The sequence below is a fragment of the Sylvia atricapilla genome, chromosome 4 (assembly GCF_009819655.1).
Source record: "Sylvia atricapilla isolate bSylAtr1 chromosome 4, bSylAtr1.pri, whole genome shotgun sequence".
In the NCBI taxonomy this organism is placed as follows: domain Eukaryota; kingdom Metazoa; phylum Chordata; class Aves; order Passeriformes; family Sylviidae; genus Sylvia; species Sylvia atricapilla.
Genome location: NC_089143.1, coordinates 66,383,059 through 66,408,317, shown reverse-complemented (window position 1 = coordinate 66,408,317; position 25,259 = coordinate 66,383,059). Strand labels below are relative to the sequence as shown.

The 25,259-nt window shown below is 42.1% G+C and overlaps 1 protein-coding gene across 1 annotated transcript in view; it reads left to right on the top strand.

The window, feature by feature from the left end:
• The first annotated feature begins 8,552 nt into the window (after positions 1-8,552).
• INTU (inturned planar cell polarity protein) overlaps positions 8,553-25,259 on the top strand; it is a 33,821-nt gene continuing 17,114 nt past the window's right edge. Inside the window, exons 1-3 of the mRNA XM_066318464.1 lie at positions 8,553-9,070; positions 12,589-13,175; positions 21,151-21,236. Of these exons, the coding sequence (XP_066174561.1) occupies positions 8,553-9,070; positions 12,589-13,175; positions 21,151-21,236 (1,191 nt within the window). The remainder of the gene's footprint in view (positions 9,071-12,588; positions 13,176-21,150; positions 21,237-25,259) is intronic.

Genomic DNA, 25,259 nt, shown 5'->3' with positions numbered 1-25,259 from the left:
CAGATGTTCATATAAAACATCACTTGCCGCTTTTTATGGTTCTGATCTATTTCTCACAAGAACACATGGCCACAAACTGTATTTATAGACAAGTTTACAAGAACTTTATCAGCTTCAGTTTAACAAAGTCTAATCATGTTTTATCAGTCTTTGCAATATATCAATCATGTAGTAATTTTTAGGGTGGCTTTTTCAATTAGGTTTTGGGTTCTCATTGGTACAAAAACTGTCTTAGAAGAAGTGATAAGAATCCAGCAAGTTATTTTAAAGGCCATGAAGTGGCCCCGTGTTGCCAACCTATCCCCACTGTTCTGCAAGCTGAAGATTCTTTGCAGAACTGGAAGATTGATATGAACTGAGTGACATCATCCTATGCTGCTCTCCAGCTTATCATTTACTCCTTAGGTTAATGGTTTCCCCACAGACTATAAATTCGTATTTCCAGGGCTCCCTGTACTGCTGACTTCACCAGTGTGCCAAAAGCATTGCCTTTGTGGCTGCTTTTGAAGAGAGCCCAGAACTGGAGGAGATCTGTTTGACAAATAAACTGGGGTTTCTCTCTCTGCTGCAAGGCTGGGCTGAAGGCAGAGCCTGGAGCACACAGAACGTTTAGTGCCCCTGCAGTCTGAGAAGAAGAGATCCTTAAACTCGGTGCAGCAGAGCTTTCCCTTCTGCTCTCTGCAGTGCAGTGCTGATGTAACACAAGGGAGGGGACAGGACAGCTTGGCGAGCCCAGCTGTCTCCATCCAGACACAAAACAAGGAGCTGCTCCTAAAGTGATGCAGTAACACCAAAATCCCTCTGTGTTTGGGGTTTTTTCATATGCCACTGGCCTCAATGAGAATGAAAGCAAATCCAGAGGTGGATGTCTGCACCTGATTGTGTCAGAAGTGAAAATTAGAGTGTTCCCTCTGCCTTTTGGAATCTTTACAGTTGTTTGTAGGCAAGAGGCAGACCTGGAAACATTCCCTTGGAAAAATACCTACCAGTCCCACTCCTCAGTCTTTCAAAGATGACAACACACAGGCAGTAGCAGCCTGAGGATGCATCTTCTGGGGAGAGAGAACCTACCCTGTTGTCCAAGAACAACATGACTCACACCACAGAACTGCCATCACTATCCACTGCTAATCAGCAGAAGATCAAGTCATTAAACCACTGTGGATTTAAAGAATGTTTCACGACAGAATGGCAGAACAGTGAAGCAACCTTGTACCCTAACAAACATTTGCCATGGCCCTTACTGTGGGAATTGAATACAGTAAAGTACAGTGTCCTTTACTCACAGGTATGATCAAACAGAAAGAAAAAAGAGACTTTTTTCCTTCAATGGAAGGAATGAAATCTCTCCCAAAACATTTCAACTCTCCTCATCACGTGCTAACATCTCATGACTCCTGACATAAACGACACATCATACATATGAAGTAATAAGCTGATTTCCACCTCGTGGAGCCCATGAATGCTGCGTAAACTTTGATCCCTGGGCACACTAAAACTCATCAGCCAAGCCAAGGAGATCAAAAGTGTTTGAATCTTGAAAAAGTAGCTTTACCACCTTTTAGTCTTTTCCAAGAGGGGATTATGACTCAAAAACTTCTGACCTTGTCAGCACAGGAAATAGTTGCATAATCTATTAGAGCCTAACATCTGCTGGAGAAAAAAATCACAGAATAATTTCATAAAGAGGAGAATGTCATAAACACAGCATCACAGTATTCTGCTATTTCTTTTTTTCTTTTACATCAGCAAGAAAGACCACAATTGTTCTGTAACAAAGCAGAAGGGTTTTCATAAGGCAGCTCAGCTGGCAGCAAAAGTACCACAAATAGGAGAGCCCAGGTATGCTACTGTTACTTTGTAAGCAGGTTGTCTCTTAAAATTCTCTATTGCTGTCATTTCTGTGTGTTTAAACTGGCTGACTTTCCTCCTTCCCCAATCCCCAATGGTTTGGTTTTCTCTGCATTGCAGGATTTTATAATCTTTCTCCAACAGCACATATTTTATTGGATTCAGAAAAATGTGTTGTAGTGCCATGTTCCCATTCCTGTACAAATACAAGAGCTGACAAACTTCAAATGGAGTAGTGATCTTCCTTTCAGGTGGCCTAAAATCTTGCAGAAAATACAACGTGATTGCACTTTGTATTTTAGCAACACTGCAATCTACATAACTCAATAAAGTAATTCCTGTAAATGTAAAAGGCTGGGCTATCTGCAGAAGTTGTTCAGGATTAATGCTAGCTCAGACTCTTGTTTTTAACTTTAGAAACTTATGTGTAACTAAGGCAATGTAAATATATTCAGGAAAAAAATATGGGGTTCTGAAAGTATCCACTGAATCACTTCTGACTCTCCTCTTCTCTTTCATTTTCCAGTTGTGTCACCCATAAATACTGAGCCTAGACATACTAAATGTGGTAGAAGTTGTAATTCACACCTAGAAAACATTCTATTTGATTTTAAAATTAGTTATTTGGCCTGTTTATCAGCAGTGTGGTGCTTTGTGATGTTCCATTTCATAAGCTACACAAAACTTAAGTCACCTTCTCTCATTTTGGCACATTTTGGGGGTCTCTATATTTATATTTACACGTTCTAGTTTTGCTGAGTTGTAAGCAATTCTAATAAAGATCTTCACCATCAATTTTAAACCCATAAAAAGTAAAATACTAGTAGCAAGTTGTATTACCATTAAATTCAGAATTACCTCAGTAGTTGAAGAGACACACACCAAAAAAATAAATGTCTTCCAGTGAGAAGGAACCCAGGGAGAAAGAAAAGCTGACAAGGATCTTGGAAAGGCCTTCTGGACACACAGGGTGATTTTGATGGTAACATTTGGGAGTTTTGTTGTTTTTTACCATCAAATTCTAAACCCAGATGGGGGGTCTGTGTCATCCTGAGTGAATTGGGAAAACACACCTCTGTTATGTACAAATTAAACATCTCTGCTCCCCCAGGGCATAAAAAAGGTGCAAAGGCTGAAATATGGATGGTGCCTAAGAGTTTTTTTAAGGCAATGGTGACACAACCACCATGAATTTTCCATCAGCTTTCTGAAATGAAGATGTGGGTATGGCAAAAAGTTCTTTGATCAGTGCCCGCTGTGGAAGCATTATGCTGATCTTAATAATGTACATACCAAACTCCTCCTTTCACTGCTACTTAGACACAAAATCCTGGTGTATTCAGGATTCAGCTTTCCTGGCACCCTGGTGCCAATGATTTTATGGTCTCAGTTGTTAGTCCTGCTGCTGTTGCTCACCTCAATGGATGATGGTGGTTCTGCATCTTTGACAGGAGTAGGATTCAGAGGGGATTGTCCTCCTCTTAAAATTTCATGCTGGTGTCTAAGACAAAAAGAAAACAAAATTTTAAGAAAAGGAAAAAATGTCAAGAGACCTAAATATTCGAGTCATACTGCTTGGTGAGAATCCCACCCACAGACTCACAGTAATTCTGCATTCACCCTCTCCAAACTGAATTGTTGCCTCTGCCTACTCAAACCAAAGTCTCCAAAAAAGCTGAAGCTTTTGCTCCATGTGGTGGCCACCATCCCACAGAGTTTGGTGCTAAAATACTCAGTGTTTTCCAGTTTGCTACCCATTGTGTAACATGCCGGTGGTCCTTCTCTTAATGGTCTTTTTGGGAAACCACTGCATTGCTGTGCTGCTGCAATTACCTCAGGCACAGTGTCTGAGGGGAACTAAAATTAATGGGTTTTATAACAAATTGACTTTATTAGCTATTGATCTTATGTCAGCTCTTGGAGAGAACCTGGAGGAGATGACCACTTCTTGCAAAATTCTCATCATCAGAGAAAACTGATCTCATAAAAGGGAGCAGAGAAAATAAATTATGGCAATTCACAGGAAAGAATAAAAATGGTGAAGATAAGGGTTTTATACATTCACGTCCCTGTTCATTCAATTCACGGTATCAGAATTTTACAGATGGGGACCCAGTAAGGAGTCCCGTGATGATCTGAAACCACTTGTAACTAATATTTTGTGAAAGAGGGAATCAAGGACTGGATTGGATTTTGTGGGATTGGTAATTATTCGTACTGTTACTTAAGGAAAGAGGATCAACCGGGCAGTTCACTACTTCGACCAGCAGGAAAAATACGTGGGGAAAAACTACTTTCTCACATAGCGGGAGCAGGGGATGAAGCTCTGGGGGGAAATCAAATAAAAATCTAGGGGTGCAGCTAGGAATTGCTCTCCTGCACGTGTCTGAGGGTCGGGTTTTCCCGGTCTGGAGTTGCTGACGGGGGCGTACCGTGCCCCGGCCGATCCCGGCAGGAGCAGGCGCGCTCCCCGGCCGGCAGGACGCGCTTTCCCCGCGGCGCGGCGCCGCTGGCCCCGGGCGGGCGGCGGGGCTCCGGGGCTCCCACCTGCCCGCGGCCGCCCGCAGTCCCGGGCCATGCGGCATGTTCGGGGCGGGCAGGTACAGCATCCCGCGGCCCGTCACCAGGAACCTGGAGGACCTGGACTCGGTACAGAGCGTCCTGCTGCACAGGTCAGTGCCGCCGGCGGGGGGACAGATCGCTGCCCGAGCTCGGGAGGCTCCGGCACCCCGGCCCTCCGCGGGGCAGCGGGGACAGAGGAGCCGCCGGCTCCCGGCCAGCTCCCCTTTTGTGGCGGCAGCAGGAATGGCGAGGGGCCGCGTCCTGCCGCCGGGAGCGGGGCTGCCCCTGTGCACGGCGGGCCAAGGGAAGGGAAGGGGGCGGCTGGCGGCGCGGGGCTGGGGCGCCCTCGGGTTTGCCTCTCCCCTTCCTGGGGAAGGGAAGGACGGGCAGGTGAGGGCAGCGACGGGGATACTGCACCCGGGACTCTAACATGTGCAGCGAAACGTGCGGACACTCTTTGCTACGGGCTGATGCTGTTGCATCCGTGCCATAAGCGTTCTGAACCCTTCTCTAAGGGGACGGGATAATGCATGCTAAGTCGCACACAAATCCAAGAGGGATGGGAAAGAAATCCTGAAGTGGATGTACGGGAGGCGGCACACCGTATGAGAAGCAGTTGCTTTTCCTCCTGCGTTCACCATCGCTAACGGGCGATTTTCCACGGTATCCCCCCACAAAGACATCCCGACCATAGGATCTTGCCAACAGGCCCGTGCAGGACTCTGAAAGCCACCCTTAATGGCATTTTCCATGTGCCAGCTGAGAGCCGCGGAAACTTTACAAAGAGAAACGCATCCCATTCAGCGGAATCCAAGAGAGCAGCTCATCTCCAGTTCTGCTAAGCGCCCCTTTCCTGTCTCTCAGCCACGCTGGTGCATTTCCAGCTGCACGGGAAAAGCCCACGGGCGCTCCCAGCGCCAGCTCCAGGCAGCTCTCGCTATGGAAACTAACCAGCGGTTATTAACTCCGGCTCAAGGCGTCCGACGGAGCAGCGAAATCCATCCCTGCGAGCACTGGGGATGCACACACAGGGCACAGCAAGGAGGGCTCGCTGCTGTCAGCCTGCTCGGGCAGGGCACTCCGAGGCTGCTTTATGCACAGCCAGAGTGCTCCTGTGCAAACACAACGCCGTGGACTTGGCAGTGAGCTAAAAGAAATGTTCTATCTATCTATCGAATTAAAAACATGCTGCCCCATGGTATTGCTTACGGTAACATACTCGAAGTGGAATAAGGCTACTCATGCTTGAAACATTTGCATGTTGACTGACTGCAAATAATGGGTTTCTCTCATGCCTGACATGCCTGCTACGCATAGCAGGTGATCCTAAAAAAAAGGCATTTGAAACATTTAAGGTGAAGTAAAAGAAGCGAGGAAAAAATGAAAATTACAGCTGCTTTTCATTCTGGAGAGAACTCTTAACTCTCTTAGAGTGTTTTTTAAAAGAATGAGATGGGTTGTACTGCTCTTCTCAGATTCCTCGCGGCTGTCTTCCTCTTGGTTTTGTGTTCTTCTGAAATACCTTCTGTGATCAGAGCTGTTACACAAAGCTTAAGAAGTCAGAATATTCTGTGTATTTCATTTATTGAGCACTAGTGTTAGCTCCCAAAGTTTCTTTGGTCGCAGGGGTAGCCTTCATTCTCCTGGAGTCTGTTTATATGTAAATACCCCGATTAAAATGACAGCCCAGTGTCACTCCTCAGTTCAGGCCACTTTGCTGTGGATGGTCTCTGCACAGCCCTGTCAGAGGAGCTGTGAACAGAAGATTCTGTAATCACAGTCTTACACGGTTTTATGGAAACCCTGTAATCAAAAGATCTTAATTATTAAGGAATCCTTGTGAAATGTGTAGTTTGTCCTTTAAGAAAGACTTGAGCAGAGGAGGGGAAAGTTGTGTGTGGTCTTTAAAAAAGAGGGAATTATTTCTGACTTATTTTGCTCACACTGCACTGGAAGAATAAAAAACCCAGGAATCAATAGCTGAAATATAATGTCACTTATAATTTTTGTTAGTTTTTCTTTCAGTAAAGGAGGTGTCAGCAAGAAACACAACTGAAAAACAATGATGAAAACTATTTTCCTCTTAGTTTTATCTGCTTGTTACATATCATGTTTATCTACAGTATGTCATTAGTGTCTGTCCAGCTGTTGGTAGAGCCTTCCTGGAAATATTAAGTGATCTGAAAACAAGCAGAAAAAAAGGGAAAAAATGAAACATTAACAAGTCACTTAGGGCCCTCTTAGCTCATAATCACTAATGAAGAGTTGTAATTTGAAGCATGGAACCAGTGTGTCCAATATGCTTGTCTTCTTTTAACTTCAGTCTTCTTCTGAATATAGGCCTGGATCAAGGCAGGCTGTTATTTTTAAAGCACAACAGCTTCTGAAACAGGTTAAGCCAAAAAAAAAAAAAAAAAAAAAAAAAAAGTAACAAGAAACTCTTGTTCAGGAAATAAATTTCCACACGTGGATTTAGTTCTTTGCAGGAACAGCTAATCAGAACAACCTTCAGGCTTTAATTACCCACTCCTAAGTGCTCATTACCCAGTTGTCCGGTGAGGGTGAGCAGTGCTATTGATGCCAGCGATGCCCCCTGGCAGATTTTGACCATCTGTATGTTAAAAACAGCGACTTGGCATGGAAAGCTCATGGATTCCTTAGCGAGGAGCATCAGCCCCAGCTACTCAGAAAGTGTCTGCCAGAAGACAAATTATTTCAAGTCTCGTCCTAATATTTATGCCCAAGAAACGAGAGGCTTTCCTCTCAAGAGGGATTGTGTGGGAAAATCTGTGTCTTCACTAAAATAAGATCCTGCTGTGTGAGATATATGCTGCAGTCTTTAATTGTTCCCACAGCAGCAAAAATTCCACATTCATTTCAGCAAAGTCTTTAGGTGGCTCCCAGCTACTCCTCTCAGAGGACCAAAGCCTTCCATCATCCTTCCATTCATAATACACTCATTCCTATAAAATAGCAAGTGGGGCAAGAGCACTGCCTCCTTGAGAGAGAGCCTGTATTTCTCACTTAGTGAGCAAACAACTGGAACCAATTAATCAACTCTTGAACTCAGTGAAATTTAACTAACACGGCACCATCTGGCATTGACTATCACTTCTCTACAGAAACACTTCAGCGTGCTGCTCCGTGTATTAGAAGTGCTTGGAAATGTCAGCGTAATTAGGGAGGGAAGGACAGTGTATCTCATCCACTTCTAAATGAAACCATAGTAGAACAAACCTTTTTCTTTATGAAATGTTTCTGTCTCCTGCTCTGGATAGGTTTGTAGCCTTAATAACCATGCAACAGTAATTTATCTGTGAAATCAGGTCTTGTACAGGGACTTCGGAATGGCCACAGTCCTTAATATAGGTATTTTTACTCCACTTGAAGCCTTAATCACACGGATGTGAGTCCAACGCGTTTCTGTCTGTTCATTCACTTGCAATCACACCTACTAATACACGCTTCCCTAAAGCAGTTTCAAGCACAGGGATTTCATCCCAGGATCCTGTCACTCCTCTGTAGTGTTCCAGCGCTATAAAACCTCACTGCTGAAGCTGTGCAAATATCCCACAGAGCAGAGATTAAATCCAGCACGTTAAACATGTTCCAGCAATTACTCTCCATCCCTTTCCCTACTCACCATGTGTGTCCTGATGGGTTTACTGACACAGCTACACAGCGACTTGTCTGCAGGGCTGCCATAGGACTTGTTTTTCGTGCATGTGAATAATTTAGCTTCTGAAAACCGAGTAGGTTTTTTTTTGTCTCTGTCTCTGGACTGTGCATTTTAGACGTGTAGACTGCATGGGTTATTTTAAGCGACTTATTTGGATCTGTCACATCCTTGTTTCTCCTGAACCGCGCTGCTCTCCTGACAAACGTAAGAAGAGCTACTTTAATTTCTCACAGCTCGCTTAATTAATATAATAGCACATAAAATAAAGCAGAGGCATCCCATTGCTTACTGCTTGACGCGAGAATCAGTTTTTATCTCGTGTTTCCCCGTCCCGATCAGTGTTTGGTTACAATGCTCTGAGCCTCACCCCAGGACTCTGGAGTATCACTAACGCTGTGTTTTATGGGACGGGTGCGGGGACCTTGCAATCAGGCAACTAAATACAGCGTGGTCCTCCATGATGCGTTGCTGTCGAGCCAGGGAAGGACGCTGGAGGGCCGGACACACGGCAATTCCCGTTACAATTCCTGATTTCCCCCACGGCGCAGGCCGGCGGCGCGGCCCCTCACCGCCGGGCCCTGCCGCTTCCCGCCGTCTCCATGGCGCGGGGCGCCGGCCAATGGGAGTGCGCGGCGCGCGTCACGTGCCCCGCGCGGCCATGGCGGCCCCTGAGCCCGGCGGCGGCGCTGCCCGCGGCACGGAGCCGGCCCCTGAGCCCGGCGGCGGTGCCCGCGGCACGGAGCCGGCCCCTGAGCCCGGCGGCGCTGCCCGCGGCACGGAGGCGGCCCCTGAGCCCGGCGGTGCCCGCGGCACGGAGCCGGCCCCTGAGCCCGGCGGCGGCGCTGCCCGCGGCACGGAGCCGGCCCCTGAGCCCGGCGGCGCCCGCGGCACGGAGCCGGCCGCGGGAGAAGGCTCTCAGCCCGCGGGCTCCGGCAGCCGGAGCGGCTCCTGCGGCTCCTCGCTGTCGGCGAGCTCCGAGTAAGGGCGGGCGCGGGCAGGGCGAGGGGCCGGGGCTGGCCGGCGGCGGAGCCCCGCGCTGTGGGCCGGGCCCGCTCCGGGGGCAGCTTTGTGGCGGGCTCTGTGCAGAGCCCTGACGGTAACGCTTCAGTCCCTGCCCTGAGTCCTGCCTCCCAGCCGGGGGACAGCGCTTGGCGCATGCTTTACCAAGCAAAGTGTAGTCTTCCTCTTTTAGTGTTCTAAGGCGGGAGACAGTTCTGTAATAGTACCTTTTTTAAAGTTATAAACGCAACCTCCAGGGGTTTAATTTATTTGTATATTTATTTTAATTCGGTTGAAGTTAAACTTACAACGTTGACTTGGTTCCCTGTGTTCGAACAGCTCTGCTTAACACTTGAAATGTGTATTTCAGGGTCTAATCAATGGCATTTCACTCAGCATGTTATTTTCACATGCTGTGCAGGGGAGGGAAAAAAATAAATAGGAGAAGTTAAAATTGTATTCAAGTGTAGTTGAATTTGTAGTTGCTCTGGCTCAGAGACAAAGCTGTTGTATATACGCCTACCTTACTTTATTCATATATTTATAAGCCAGAAGTCAACTGTAATATTTCAGCCTGAAGCCGTATTTTTTAATATTTTGTGTGTTTGGGTTTTTCCTTTTCTCAATTCTTTCATCTAAAATGCCTTTTTGCTGTCATTCTTTATATGTGTTTAGGAGATAAAGCTGTTCCACGGATTTCAGCACATAACACATACTCGTAATAATATGTGTAATACTTTTAATAATTTATCTCTATAACAATTCATCCAGCAGAACTTGGATGTTTTCTTTCTAATTTATCTCTCTTCTATAAAAGGACAATTTCAGTCAGCACAGTTTTTCAGACATTTATCCCAAAAAGGAAATACCTGTGTGGGATCAATGAAACTACTCTCAGAGAAATGCAGGCCTTCAAGTCTTTTAGCTCCCCTGACTGAAGCTTCCAGTCCTAGAGGCAAGTTGAGGTTGCTATTTTGACACAAGGGAAAAGAGATCAAAATCGGATTTTCATTATCTTCCTTTTTTCTTTCCTTGCTTCGTTTATTTATTGTGCTGCTACAGCATTAGGGATAAAAAACCTCTCATCCTAGGTGCAGAGTTCTTGTTTCAAATTTGCTTTTCCTGATGTATATGTAGACCTGCATTGGGAAACTGAGAGTTTATTTAGAGTACAGTTCCTTCTTAACTTCCCTCTGGAGTGGTTCTGTTTGGGTGCACCCAGAGTAAACACCAGACATGCCCATACCTTTTTTTCCCCGTGGTCCATATTGTTGTAATAAAAGTAGAGAACAAAGCTGGAGACCATAAGTGTATGAACTGATGTCCAGGCTGAAATCTTGACATCTACCCCAAAGAAGAGACAGCTTTTCCAAAGATCACAGTCTCTTTTAAAGAGGGAATAGAAATGCTATCATACATGACAGGAGTTTTTTGCTAATCCAGATGTTACTTCTTTGTAAATTGCTAGTGTTTCCTTTTTTGTTTGGGTTGGGATGCTGGGGTTGATTGGTTGGTTTGGGCATTTGGGGTTTTTGTTTGTTTTGGTTGGGGTTTTTGGTTTGGTTTTGGTTTGGTTTTGCTTAATTTTGCTTATGTGTGCCAGAATGTGGGAGTACTCCTTAAAAAACAAACCAAGGAAAAACTCTTCAACTCTTCTCATGTTATTTCTTGCCTACAACCTTCTGAGAGATATTGGATGAGAAGGAATGTGCCCTTGGGTTTTGTTAGCATTCTGACCCTTTCTTGAATAAGAACTCAGGATTTCAGTAAGACTCAGCACAAATCACAAACCTGGATTTGTCCCTCAGGTATAGCCAAGTTCTCACAGGGGGTGGATCTTCTTTTAAATTATCTGTTTGGGCAAAAAAGCTAATAAATGCAGAGGAGATAGGTGATGTTTCTTCCTGTCTGCAAGATCCATAGACTTTCCACAATTACTGGGGCTCCAGAAAGAGAGCAGTGGCAATGTTTTCTGTATTGTTAGTCCAGCCAGATCCTCTTGTTGAGCCCTTAAAGGTGCTCTGGTGCAACATCTGTATAATGTTCTCTGTTCAGCCAAACTTTGAAACCTTGTCATTATCTGTGTCATTTATCTTGTCATTTATCTGTGTTTTCAAATTAAAGCTCTGTTGGAATATGTATTACTAGCTTTAAACCAGATTTGCGCTCTTTATTCAGTAAAAGCAGTTCTAGTGTAAAATGTATGAATGTGTGTTAGCTGTCAGCTACTGTAGTAACTATGATGTAAATCTCCAGTCTCATTTTTCCTTACATGATTTTTATGAAACAGAGAAACCTCTTTCTTATCTGGTTAAGAAGAGTGAAGTGGCCTTGTCTGTTCCTGAAAATCTTCCATGCAGAACATCCCAGATAATGAAACCTCTGCGTGCTGCTCTTGCTTTGGCCATTATTGATTCTCCTCTCTTTGGAGTAACACTCCGTGGTTCACCTCCAGGTTCATTTGGTCTGGTGCCTTTCAGCAGGGATTTTTTGGTTTTCTTTTTATTTTTTTCCCCCTCAGCCAGAAGAGTATTATTTTTTTCAGTCTCCTTCTCTTTAAATGTGTTTATAGGCTACTTAGCATTTGTCTCTTTGCTCTGGGTGTGTTCCAGTTATTACATCTTTCTTAAAACCTCCTATCCAAAACTGGACATGGCTGGCACATCACCGTTGCCAAATTAGGACAAAAATTTTTTTGCACTGTGCTGATGATGTTTCTGTTATATCCTAGAGCTGCTTTGCAGAAATGTCTTGCTCTTGACTTTGGGTGATCCACACCAGCTGCCAGATCTGTTTCTGTAGCAGTGCTGCCTCTTTGCATTTATAGTGTGTATTTTTGCATTTGGAACTTGGCTTTTAAAATCTGTTACCTAAATTTCATCTTTGATTATTTGGAGGTTTTTTTTTAATGTTGAATCAAAGTGAATTTTAAGATGTTTATCTTATCTTTCCAAAGGGCTGGGAGTGCAATCTGTGCTCCCATAGCATTACACAATGTCCTGAGTTAGAAGGAGCCCACAAGAAAAAACAAGTCCATCTTCAGGCTCTGCACAGGACCACGTCAAAAATTATGCCATAATTATATTACAAATGCATAAGGGGAAAAAACAATGGGAGAGAACAAACAGAATGGAAATTTTTCTCTTAAAAGAACGTCCCATCATGTGCATAAGTGTAATTACTAATTAGAACTTGCATATCAAATGTTTGTTTTCTGAAAAGAGAATACTGCTTTTTGCAATGGCTGTTTTTCTCTAAGGCATTTGAAGAAACTGTTTTACTGGTGAGAGGGATGTCTTTCCTTGCCATATCCATCATTCATCTAAAACAAGCTCTGAAAGACTTAAAGCAGTTCAGCTGTTGATGTTCAGGAGGCAACTATTGTTTATTGAACCCTTGCACTCTCTCTGTCCCCTCCCTATTTAAAATAATCAGATCTCACTTGCACAGTGATTTTCCTTATCAGAACTCACCAACCATTCTTCTTTCTTTTCCAGTGACCTTGAACCTGAGTGGTTGGATAGTGTGCAGAAAAATGGAGAATTATTTTATTTAGAATTAAGTGAAAGTGAAGAAGAAATTCTGCTTCAGAACAGCTGTCCAGAAATGCCAGCAGTGAATCATGTCAGGTTTCGTGAAAATGAAGCTGAAATTATTCAAGAGGGGTCACGCAAGGAAAGAAAGTATGAACTGAAGAAATGGACCAAAATGCTGAAAAAGAAGGGTCTTTTACCCAAGAGTTCTGGTAAGAAGGGCAGTGGAAGCTGCAATGTGCACCCTTCTGGTCCTACTTCCATACTGAAACACAAGTCTGCTCAGCAAATGGGTGTCACTGTTCAGCAAAAGTACAAAGATGTGTCTGTTTATGTAAATCCCAGAAAACTCTACAGTGCTGGGGAAGAAGAGCAGCAGAAGCTGCTGGAGGCCTTGGTAGGGATTGTCCATCAGTCTTCATGGAGCAGCAGAAGAGTGGAAAAACAAGGCAGGAGGGATAAAGCCACCAGAGGAGTCAGTGAAGAGAAGCTGGTGGTACATGGCTTGGTGCCAGGTAGTTCTGCGATGAAAACAGGTCAAATCCTGATTGGTAAGTAACTGAAGGAATAGTTAACTTCTGCATTCTTCCTGTAATATGAAGATTTGTGGGGTTTTGCTCTTGGAGGCAGCTGACTTGAATATTGCTGAGACGTAAGCAATTACATCAGTTCTCGAGGGGTTATTTTATGTCAGTGTCATTGCATCTGATGGTTTGTTACCCAGTCAGTTTTACTGTGTTACTGATTTTAAGGACATGTGGGGTAACCTGAAAGGTGTTAATACAGTAAGGAGAGGACCATCCCTTAGTGTTCAGAGACTGAGCAGCTCGGAGCAAGAAATAGCCCACCACCACCCTTAACTTAGGATTTTAACTGAGGATTTGCTCAGTAGATAAGTGGGACTGGAGCAAACCTATAGTCTGCCAGACACTGTATTTAGATTTCCTTCTTCTCCACAGCATCCCCCTTAGCTAAAAAGCTTTACTGCATATATGCTTTAAATGAATTTTGCATCATAGAAATGAGTGGAAAAATACTGGATAAGATACATTCTGATGCTACAGACTTTCTCCACAGCCTTGTTTGGTTATTATTGTGTTTAGCAAGTCCAACAGCAGCTTCCTCAGCAGCTGTGACTTTGGGAGGCTCCAAATCCATGGCAGGGCTGCAGTTTGTGGAGGCAGTGAGCCAGTACAGCCTTTGTGCTGGTTTGGCTGCTCGGGCACTTCCATGAGCTGAGGAAATAACTTGGCAGGAAACTAATCCAGAAAAGAAATTGGCTGTCTAGTATTTTGCTGGTGCAGTAAGTTAAGCTTGGGTCACAGAAGGTCTGACAGGCACCAAATGTGAATGATGGAGGGGGATGAGGGAGCAGAAATATCCCACTCCCAGCACTGAGGCTGCTCAAAACTGGGCCCTCACAGGACACCAACCTCAGACAGTAAATGTGAGACAACCAGCCCACCTCTGTAAAGTCTGAAAGATTACTTAATTACCCTTGAAGCTGATTGCTCCCAGAGTGGGAGAGCAAAGATGTGATGCTGGTTAGAAGATCATTAGAAATCTTAATGCTATAAGTAGCACAAATCCCACAAAGTCAGCATGAGTGCTTTTGAAATTCCAGTGTTGTGTGTGTAAAAAGGCACATCGTGCTTCGACTGGCTGATTGCTCCAGCGTGTGTTTTTGGTAGAGATGCTAAAGAATACTCCAGAGGGAAAATTGGATAACTTTCAAGTTTTACCAGCAAGAACTGATTAGTCAAAAAGTGGGGGATGTGGGCTGAGGGGGAGGAGAGAGCGAGTTTCAACTTCATCTACTTAAGGGTATTTAATCTAATTAGTGTAAGAGTGGGTGTTTGTAACCTGTAAGTTAATTTTGGGACACAGATTTGTATGTAACACTGTTGTGGGAGCAGGTGTGAAGTCAGAACAGTGGAGGCAAGTAGCAGATCCAGGAGATCAAGCTGACCTAACCAGAGATGGTATTTCATCTGCTGCACTTAAAGCTTCCCAGAGCTAGTGAGGACAAAAACTGTGGGGTTTTTTTCGTTTGTTTCAAATAGAAGAACATTTAGCTTCATCTGAGAAGAGTCTTATACTTTATTATGTCCTAGGCTATCATCAACCATTGCCTTGGTTTTTTGCACATTGAAAATTAAATAGTTTTAAGCATACTGGGGTTATTCAGCTCTTATCTGGGAAAATGAGCTGTGTGCAGTGCCAACAGTGGAAAACATACAATTTTCATATAAAAATACTTTCAAATTATAGATCTATAGTGAGGCTGAGTACTCTGGAATTTTTATGTGGTGTCTAGAAATAGGGATGCTTTGCATAAATTACATGCTCAGATTTCAGTCTTGTCTGCATAAAGAGGCTAGAGTAAAAAAAAAAATTATCTGTTCTTGTCAGAAGTCTGTTGGGTTTGCTGCTTCTGTACTGCACATGACAGCGTGGAATGGCTGTGGTGTACACCCAAAGCCCGATTGAGATCATCACAGGAGCTGAAGTAGGACAGAAAGTTCAGGAACAATAACAACAGGACTTTGCCTTTTGGTTGTTCTTGATCAAAGCAGGTTTTAGGAGTCGTGTGGAGAGTTGTGGAAACAGCCAGTAAAGGATGGGTTTGTGGTGAGCCTAAAACTGAAGAACTGGCACAAAAGTGAGCAGCTCCTTAGGCCATCACAAAGGAGGAATACCTGATGAGCACAGCACGATGCCTGCTGGCTGCTCTGGTTCTAACTGTGTTCATTTCCATTGACCTGACTGCTCATAAACATTAACCTCTTCTTGTTCAGCTTTATGGTATTTCAGTGGCCTTCAGTGGTCCAGACCAGCTTGGCAGTAGTCTTTTGTGAGGCAAGCCCAAGTTACATTTTCCCTTAAAATACACGCTTTAAAATGACATCTGGTTGTCTTCCTGGTGACCAGTTTGCAGCAGTCATCTTGACTCACAGAGTGGTTTATGCTTCAGCATTTTTAGTACAAGTAACTTCTTTTTCCATCCTTAATAATCACTTTCCTCAGGTGGCTTCTCATAGTTGTTTTGAAATGTGTATCCCTTATAGCTTTGAACACTTTAAACATCTGTTTATTATTTGTGCAATACACTTTAATTTTTGGTTTTAAGATTGCATATGGAAGTCATAAGTCTTGTTGCTGTACTTTATTAACCAAGAGGAATGCAGGCACTGACCATATGAAAGTAAATACAACACTTTTGCAAGCTAAAAAACCCTGCTGCTTTGTAACTCTAAAATGATGGCACTCCAGCCATGTGTTATCAGTTCATTTGCCCCTTTTTTTTTTTTTTTTTTTTTTACATTTAGCAGACCAGCATCCATCTTAAATTTTCAAAACAGAAAGCCCTCATTGATTTTTGAATTTGTTGCCACTTTGATTTTGGTTAAGATGAAATAAAGTTGCTTCTATCTCATGCTTTTTAAGTGTCTTTTGTATTTTTGGCAAAACATTTTCCTTCCTTCAGTTGGTTTGCAACATTATGCAAAGCTTGGTCTGCTGTGGAAAACGTTGAGCATTATCTTCAAAGAGGAAAAACTTCTCGAAATACTTACATTTAGATCCTGACAAATAAGGGTTGTGACAGGTAATGCCATTATAATTTGGTTCCCACCTCCCTTCAGACTGAAACCTCTTGGGTTCACACTGGGGAAAAGTTCTTGTAAATGCTGATGGATATCATCTTTACCATAGTAAAAATAAATTAATTCCAACGACACTGAAAATACAGCAAAGTGTACTGTTGTTATCCTCTTTGAAAGTATCTTATTGCTCTCGTAACCAAATAGCTCAGCATGAATCTTCTCACTTTATCAGTTTGTACAATTGTCAAAAAATTGTGAAAACTCCCCCCTGACAAGAATTAATTGTGTTTGGTAGTAAAGATGGGCTACAATAATCCCATTTTGAATGTGTATGCAAAAGCTACAGCTGCTGTTGCAAACTTCACTTGAAAGGTCCATATCCTTAGAGTCCTGTCAGGGAAAAAAGCCCTTGAAAGGACCAAAATACGTGAGAGTTTGAGATTTTTATGTGGAATTACCATACAGGGTGTATTTGTGGAAGAGGCTTTCCAGAGGAGAGCTGGAGCTCGCAAGATGGAACCAGAGTTTGTGTAAGCTTTGCTGTGTCCTCACTGTGGTGTTTGGGATGTGGCTTTTGTTCTTTTCATCTCCTTTGAAGCACAGCAGCACTGGTTTGGATGAAAGCAGCCTGTTAATGTACAAAACAAGTAATTGATCTGCCTTTCTGCAGTAGGAATGCATTCCATAATTTGCCTTTTTTGGAAAGGCATATGGGAACTTTCCTGAGTGCTCCCACCAAGTCATTACCAAGAACGGAGGAAACGAAATATCAGGATTCCATGACAGAAGTGTCCTCCATCCTCCCCCGTGGGAATAACTTGATTCCCATGATTTCAGAAAAAAAATGTGCACTTCCCATCACAGTGTGGTGTCCCTGGGCTTAATCCAGTGGGGATCTGCTTTTAGAAACTCTGCTTGCAGGTTATCTCTAGGGAAGGGATGGTTAACAGAAGTCCTAGTCTTGTGCCTCAAGTGGCAACGAGATGGGCAGCTCTGAAACAAACATTCCAGGGATGTCAGCAGTGCCAAAAACTTTCCTGAACTTCGTCCTTGAAGAGGCAGGATAATTCCATCAGCTGTGTGCAGACTGGGTGTTTGAGGTGAACACACACTGCTCTTGGTTGCTGCTGACTGGATGGGAGAAGCCTCTTCTGATGAGAACAAATAAGATAGAGAGAATTTCTGCCTTGCCTCTTTCTGTTTCCTCACTCAAGTAGAGTTCAGCCCTGCTTCACATTGTGCAGAGAACATGTGTGGATATCTTACAGTTTCTTTGTGAACTGAGAACCTTCCCACAGTAAGTGATAGAACTCAGAGCTTGATCATTCATTATTATGAGACTTAAGTAAACTTACTTCATTCCTAAAGAGAGTGGTAGAATCATGGAACAGTTTGTGTTGGAGGAGTTCCTAAAGGTCATCTAGTCCTAACTTAACCCATCCAGCCTGGCCTTGAGCACTTCCAGGGGTGGGGCAGCCACAGCTCTACTGGGCAACCTGTACCACCCTCACAGGAAAGGATCCCTTCCTAACATGTAAACTAAACTACATTCTTCCAATCTAAACTACTGTCTTTTTTTCTAAAGATAAATTTATTGACTTAAGGAATGAAATCCTGGAGCTGCCTGAAGAAAATTCCTCTATGGCAGCATCTCTAAAAATGGAACTGAGGGATACTTTGTTGTGCTGTTTCTCCCTATATCTGTAATTCAGTGATGTTTTACATTAGGATGGTTTTACTTAACTCTGCAGACCATTGAGTTAGACCAACTTAAACAATTGCAAAACTATTTACACTTTGATTTCATTTAACCTGAATTGTTTAAGCATTAGGTAAGTGAAATTAGATTAAACTTAATACAATTGCATTAATTTTATGACATAATTAATGTCTAAAGACCTGAATCAGTCTGTCCTCTAAGTTTTTCAGACTGCTAAAGGGCAAGAAAGAATTTTCAAATGAAATGTAGATGTCAAGCTCTTACAAAGTATGATGTGCATGTATTAACTCTTTCACTACAGTTAATTATCACACTGAATAGATTTTGTGGTCATGTCCTGCTTTAAGACTGCTCGGGGTTCATCATTTTACACAGCTCATACTTTGCCCAGTGATAGTATTTATTCTGTTCCTTCATAGTCCCTATCCTTTGACTGCTTCTGTGTGTGGCAGAAAGAAAAGTACGAAAAATGCAAACACCCACCCTTGCTGCCTCCACCCCCAATTCTGGAAAATCCATACAAATCACTAAAGATTTTCTGTTGTGTATGAAGTTGTTGTTCTGTGCTGGTGATACAGCGTTTTCTGGCCGAAGGAAGGCAGCCTTACAGGACTGCTTGGGCTGTGTGCTCTGGAAAGCTGTTCCATGTATGGTCCATGATTACATTTTTACCAATTGGATGGAATAAATATTTACTGCTGCAATGAAAGTTTTACATGTGTACATTAGGCCTTGAATAAATACAACATTTGGAGTATGTAACATGTAAATACTGATGGCTCTTCTCCTTTCCAAGTGCCTTTGTCTAGTCCACCCTGGGAGGTGTGGTTCCAAAACATTCCCTCAAGTGCTAAGGTGTGGATGTCTTCACAGAGTGTGTGCAGCTCCTCTGAATGGCTTTACAACAGAATTCCTAAGGATCCAGTCAAACAAACAGAACACAAACAATTTTTGTTTAAGCAGATGAGTTTGAGTACAAGGGCAGTTTATGCTTTCTCTTGTCGTTGTGAATAATGCTCTTTAATACAGTGTGCTTAACAAAGAACATAGTAATCCTGCTTATAATTCTTGTAGCCTGAGTGCTCTGCTTTTCATTACTAATTTTCATGTCCTGGGGCTCTGCCATGGACTTACTGAGTTCCTTTTAAATGCTGTTCAACTTTCAGCTTTTCAGTCTTTGAATTACTGTTGTATTGAAGATTTGACAGGCTAAAACTTAACTGTGCTGTGCATCAAGAAACACACAGGTTAGGGAGAGAGCTATTTCTTGAAAAAGAAGAAGTTTAAACATTCTTATGTGTAGAATAAAATGTAACCTTTTCTTGGTTTTGCATTCAGGAGGAGTAGGAATGAATTTCCCTTTAATGTAAAAGAAGAGTGAGCAACTGGTTATTGCCTGGTGTTTTAAGGAGAATATTACTTGCATTTTGGAGGTATTCAGTGTTTCCTTACTGATGATCAGTTAAGAAGAATGTTCTGTCTCTTGTTGGCCTTGATTGTGTGTTGCACTGATTTTGAGCAATCGACCTTGTGCCTAGGAAGAATCCCAGTTGCAATTTGAAGGTATTTAAAAACAAGGCAGAACACAGAAATAATGGTAGCTGTCAGTCTTCTTCTGAACTTGAACATTCTGTGGCCTTGAATAGATTCTCAGGGAGTGGAGAGACCTTAGAGACTCATGCTGTGATTTTCCATAGTGTGCATGTCATTAGCACTGTGTCAGTTTGAGCTGAGCAATTCTTCTCCCTGGAAAATTGAAATACACCCTGAACCTTACAGTGGTTCAGTGCTTCATTTCTGCTCTTGATGACATCTTTGTTGCCAAGTCAAGGCTTAAAATATAACTGTGCTACACACGCACTTCTGCTGCAAATCCATATCCTTTTTCTAATCTTTCCCCCTGCCTGAGTGAGGGACACCATGTTCATAATCTTGGAGAGGATGTGGAGGTGCTTCTAGGGGAGTCTTTGTGCAGCTGAAGCAAAATGAAGCTTCGTTTTCAATTTGCTCATTCAGAGGAGTTCTTGGTATTTTTAGGTCACACATAAGAATGACCTTGGAATCAAGTCACTTGCAGTGTTAAGTAAGAAGCTAATTTCTTTACTTCCATATCTACAAAAGATACAAGCTAGAAACTAATTAAGTTTTCAGGAGAGAAAGCAGAGATGGCTGGAAGTGCCACCAAAATAGTCAAGTAGAAAAGAAGGCCTATTTTGTTAGTCTAAAGTTGAATATTGGCCTCTGTAAAGGAAATAATGAACCACCAAATCACTGCCAGTTGCTTCTTATAGTTCTTGTCATGAATTTATGTTGCCTCATCTTAGATAGTTTGCTCCAAGTACCTTTATTGGAAAGGTTTTTAGGAATTCTCTGCTTAGGGTCTGCAGAACCTTCTGATTTCCATTCTTAACTGCTTTCTCACTTAGGCTCTGCTCACTTTGTCTTTAACCAAGAGATTCTTCATTTCCCATGGTGCTGCCGCGTTACTTCTGTCTACCTGATCTCATTTGGTTTCTTTTTCCTTGAGCACAGGTGAATAAGACTGTAAGGAGTACTCTGGATGGGATCATTCACCTACATTCCAAGGAGAGACCAAACAATGAATGGTCAAAACCCTTTTTATTTTTATTTTCCAATTTCTATAATCTTTGACAGGTCTGTGTCGTTTTACCTCTTGATGTTATTTTACTTTTATGTTTTTTAGCTTCACAAGTTGGTTTTCTTTTCCACAGGTCTCATATCCTTCTTGCACACTCCATGCTTAAACATGTATCTTTTTGAGGGAGACAAGGCATAGCTTATCAATTAATTACCACTGAGGTATTTCTTGAGAATATTTTCCTTCCCTTCATATGGAAATCCCAGTTTGATTTTTGTACTTTAAACCAGTACAGTCTAGTATCCCTGCCTGTGGCAAGGGGTTGGAACTAGGTGGTCTTCAAGGTTCCTTCCAACTCAAACCACTCTGTATTTCTGTGATTTTTGTCAACTAACACAAGTGTGGCCACAAGGCCTTAAGAGCACTGAGGTAATAATAGACTAAAAGTGGTAAATGTTGCATGTAGCAAATATCTACTTAAATGTAACAAACATTTGTGACAGTTTGAATGGCATATTAATTTTTTTAAATAAGACACTTTTGTTCTGTACTGTGATGCAGTAGCAACTGAATTTCTCATTTCTTGTCTGTTCCACCTCCAGGAGATGTTCTTGTTGCTGTAAATGATGTCGATGTGAATTCTGAAAACATAGAGAGGGTTTTGTCTTGCATTCCAGGACCTATGCAGGTACAGTATACAGTACAGTTGAACATTTATTCCAAATATCCTCTGCAAAAGTTAGTACTGCTTCTCACCTTTTCTTCCTGAGGAAACTAAATTTAGGTGGCCTTTTCCTTAAAACTTCCCCTGTTATCTTTTGAATGGGTTGCTTGACTTCAGTCAGAGTAGAAATTTCAGAGTTTAATTCGGATAAAGATCAGAAAAATCCTATGGAAACAGGTAGGTGCTGATGTCTAGCTTAAAAACAAACATGTCAGGAGAATAGTGGGTTTTTTTTGCCAATTACTGTATTTAAAATGGTAATAATTGCTCTGAAAATACTTAAATAGAATAATTATATCTTCATCAATACAAACAAGACTTGGAAACCACAAGAGTGTAAAAACAAGCCTGAATTAACAAGGAGTGCTATTAAAAATATTGAAGAGCATCTAAATGGTGAAAATCATACTGGTTTAATATTTAAATACAAAAATTAATTCTTGGGATTCTAAGAGATGTTAGATTGAGTACTTTTAAGATCTTTCAAAACTCAACTGTGGTGAAACTGATAGAAGTCAGTAATAAAAATTGATTTTAAAAGTTCCAAAAAATCTGACCTGATGAATGATATTTCTTTCCCCAAAATCTACTGCATATATCTTTTCTTCTAGCTAAATAATTCTGGAGCTCTAATGAAGACTTAAATAAGTAATAAAGACTTAGATAGCTATTTCAGAGCTAAGCCAGGAGAGTGTTAATTATCTAGGATGTTACTAGCATAAAATGGAATATTTTGGGTTATTCTGCTTAAATCCACTTCCTGATGGACAGGAAGACAAGATAAAAGTTGAAACTTAGATATATGAGCAGGAGCAGGTTAAAAATTAAGGTATCTCTTGGTAATTTTTCTTCAGGTAAAATGTACAAGGCGATGATAATAATGGAAATACTTTACAGTCCAGATGTTTTTAAAAGTAGAAATTTTTTGTTTTCTTGAGCACAGAAGTTCTGCTTGCAACTTACATAGCTCAAATTCCTGTGGAAATACATCTGCAGCTGCAGTGAGATTGAGTACTGGGGATGTCAGTTCAGGAAGCTTTCCAAGATAATCTGACAGCCTGAGGTTTGCCTGAGCTACTGGAGCTGTGGTCAGGTACTGGCAGAGCTCCATGGCAGAAAAAACCTTCTCTTGTCCATCTTTGACCAAATAGGGACTTGCTGTAACTGTTATTAAATACAGAATGATTAACAAGGCAGAGAGATGGTAGAGCTTGTGTCATTGCATCCTCTCTAGATGAGGCTGTAGGCATTACTGGTTGGTAAAATGCAGTGCAGCCCTTGACAGAGCAGTTCCCTGTGCTGCTGCAGTGTCAGTGTTTGCACTGTCAGTGGATCTGGCAGGCAGGCAGCCATTACTCAAGATGTGGAACAGTTTGTCATGGTGGCTTTCCAAATCCTTTCATTAAAGTGCAATTACTCCTTTTCTGCTGTGCAGGCTGAGTCAAGCCAGACAAGTGGTGGCTAGAACAGACCAGTGGAGATGTAAACGCAGACTTCTGGGTTTTTTGCGATGCAGTACGCTGCAATCATGCTGCTGAAGGAATAGAGGGTTGTTGTAGCTGATATCTTGTAATACAAGCAAAATTGTTACTCTGTTCCCATTCATTTTACCTTGCAGAATACCAAAAAAGGCCGTTAAAGCCTTTTCACTTACATTTTAAGTTATTTCCTTAAGTAAATCCTGCTCTTCTGGATTCACATTAAAAGTGCTGGACTTAATTGGAAAAACTTCACTACCTAGATTCAGCTGCACCATGTGACATATCTCATTGTATTTCCAGCATTTTTTCTTACCTTAGTTTAGGCAACTAGATCTAGGCTTGTAGGGACTAGTTTAGTGCATTTACTGAGCAACAGAAGTCCAAATGCTACATTAGTCCTTTGCTTTTCATTTCTGTAATCAAAATATTTGCTGTTTCCTGGCACTATGAGACAGAGAAGACAGAATAGGCAGGGCAAGATATGCTAAAGGAATACACTTTTCTTTACTCTGATACTCAGAAGTTGCAGAACCATATTACTCCAAACTTTCTAAAAATATGCAACCTGAGGCAGACATCTAGAATCAGAAATTTCGGCCTGAAATTTTGAGTTACAGTTGTGTTGACCAGAAGCACATGGCAAACAGATACTGAAAACAGGAAGCAGCAGGCAGTCTTTAAAAGGCAGGCAATGCCCCCAGCTCTGTCTGTAATAAAATTTGTCTTCCAAGCCATGCAGCTTCCTTGCAGATGAAATCATGCCTTTCTGGGGCAGACCAGTGGCACAGCAGCTTTCTACAATGAGAAATGTATAATAGTATTAAGAAGCAGATTAAATAAGTTTCTACATTGAGAAATGTATAATACTATTAAGAAGCAGATTAAATACAGAATGGCCTTCCAGTCATTACTTTCCACCTTCCAGCAGTTAATAGTAAAGGACTTGTAAAATCAGTTAAGGGTTTCTATGTTCTCCTTTGTTTCTTAAATTCCATTGACCTCCACAGCATCCTGGAGCAGTGATTTATGTAATAGATTTGTATTCTGTTAATTTATCACTGGCCTTCAAATTGGCATCTAATCAAGTGCATGTCATACCCCCATGCTCCTGTGTTATGAGGAAAAGTTAAACTGTTCATGTCTTACCCTGCCATGGCTGTGGAGAGCTCTTGTCATGTTCCACTTTGTCACCTTTCCTAAGCAGAAAATGATGATCTGTGTTCCTCACAGTTTGCTGTTCCTGCCACTTCTTGGCATTTGATTTAATCCTTTTTGAGAAATGTTCTAAGTATTGAGAATGTAAGCATTATATATAGAGTGGAATATTAATGCTTTTCCCATTTTTCATGTTGGTTTATTTTCTGTTCTCTTTTGTGCATTGAACTGATTTTCTTCAGGAGAAATGGAATCAAAGCTGTGGAAGGTTTCACAGTCAGTACTTATAAAAGGGGACTTCAGTAGTCATATTTAATCAGATCCTATGCATTGCTCAGGATGAAGATTCATTTCTTCTCCACAAAAAAAAACCCACAACTTAGGATATGTAGAAATGCATTTTCTTGGTCCTTTTCTATTACAGTGATGTGAGAGGCAGCATGGATGACTCCAGGCTGAAAGAGAGTTAAAGTTCTGTTCAGTCCAGTTTGGTTTGAGCTCTTCCCTGGAGGATCATATGGTTATGTGTCTAAGACAAGACAGACTAAGTTTGTTTTTTTTAAAACTGAGAGACTGAAAGATAGACGGCAGCAAGAATGACATCTGTGTGTCATTAGTGTAGAGACTGTAGCCTAAGTGTCATGACTAAATGTCCACAGACAAGATGCAGTGGAAATTAAGACAAATAACTATTGAGCCTTGAGGAAATCTGTAAAAAGTTAGAAAGGGTATGAGGAAAATATTCTGAAATATATGTAGATGGCGTGACAGAGAAACAGAGCTGAGTCTCAGAATGCTGGAGAAGAAAACATACACTTCTGGAACTGTCAACTATCAGGTTACTGGGTCTTAGAAAGCAGCTGCTTCTTAGCTGGGTGTTCCTGCTCCTGGAGCCCTGTCCATGTGCAGTGTCAGCAATCAAAACTGAACTGATGAGGAGAGGGCGAGGGATGAGTTGCTGTCAGAAAAGAAAGGGGTAGTAGAGCAGCACTGGAGAGCAGGACTGACTGCAGTGCCCTGCCAGGGGAGAGGAAGGGAAAAAAGGCTGATAGCAGCCCAAATAGGAGAGGAGGAAATTAATGGAAAGTGTTGGGAGAGGGAGTGAAGTGGAAGGTGCCAAGCAGTGACATAAATGTAGCTGTAAAAGCTGATGATAGCACTTCTGTCTAAGCTAGTTTGGCAGGCAGTGGGTGTTTTAAAGCATCATTATTTCTTGCTGGCACTCCTCTTTTGAGGTTTGTGTACAGACATACACGATTACGAAAATGATCTGTTTTGAAATGTATAAATTACCTCTGCTTGGGCTTCTCAAAGTTTATCACAACTGGGAAAATAAAAATGGAGTTTGCTG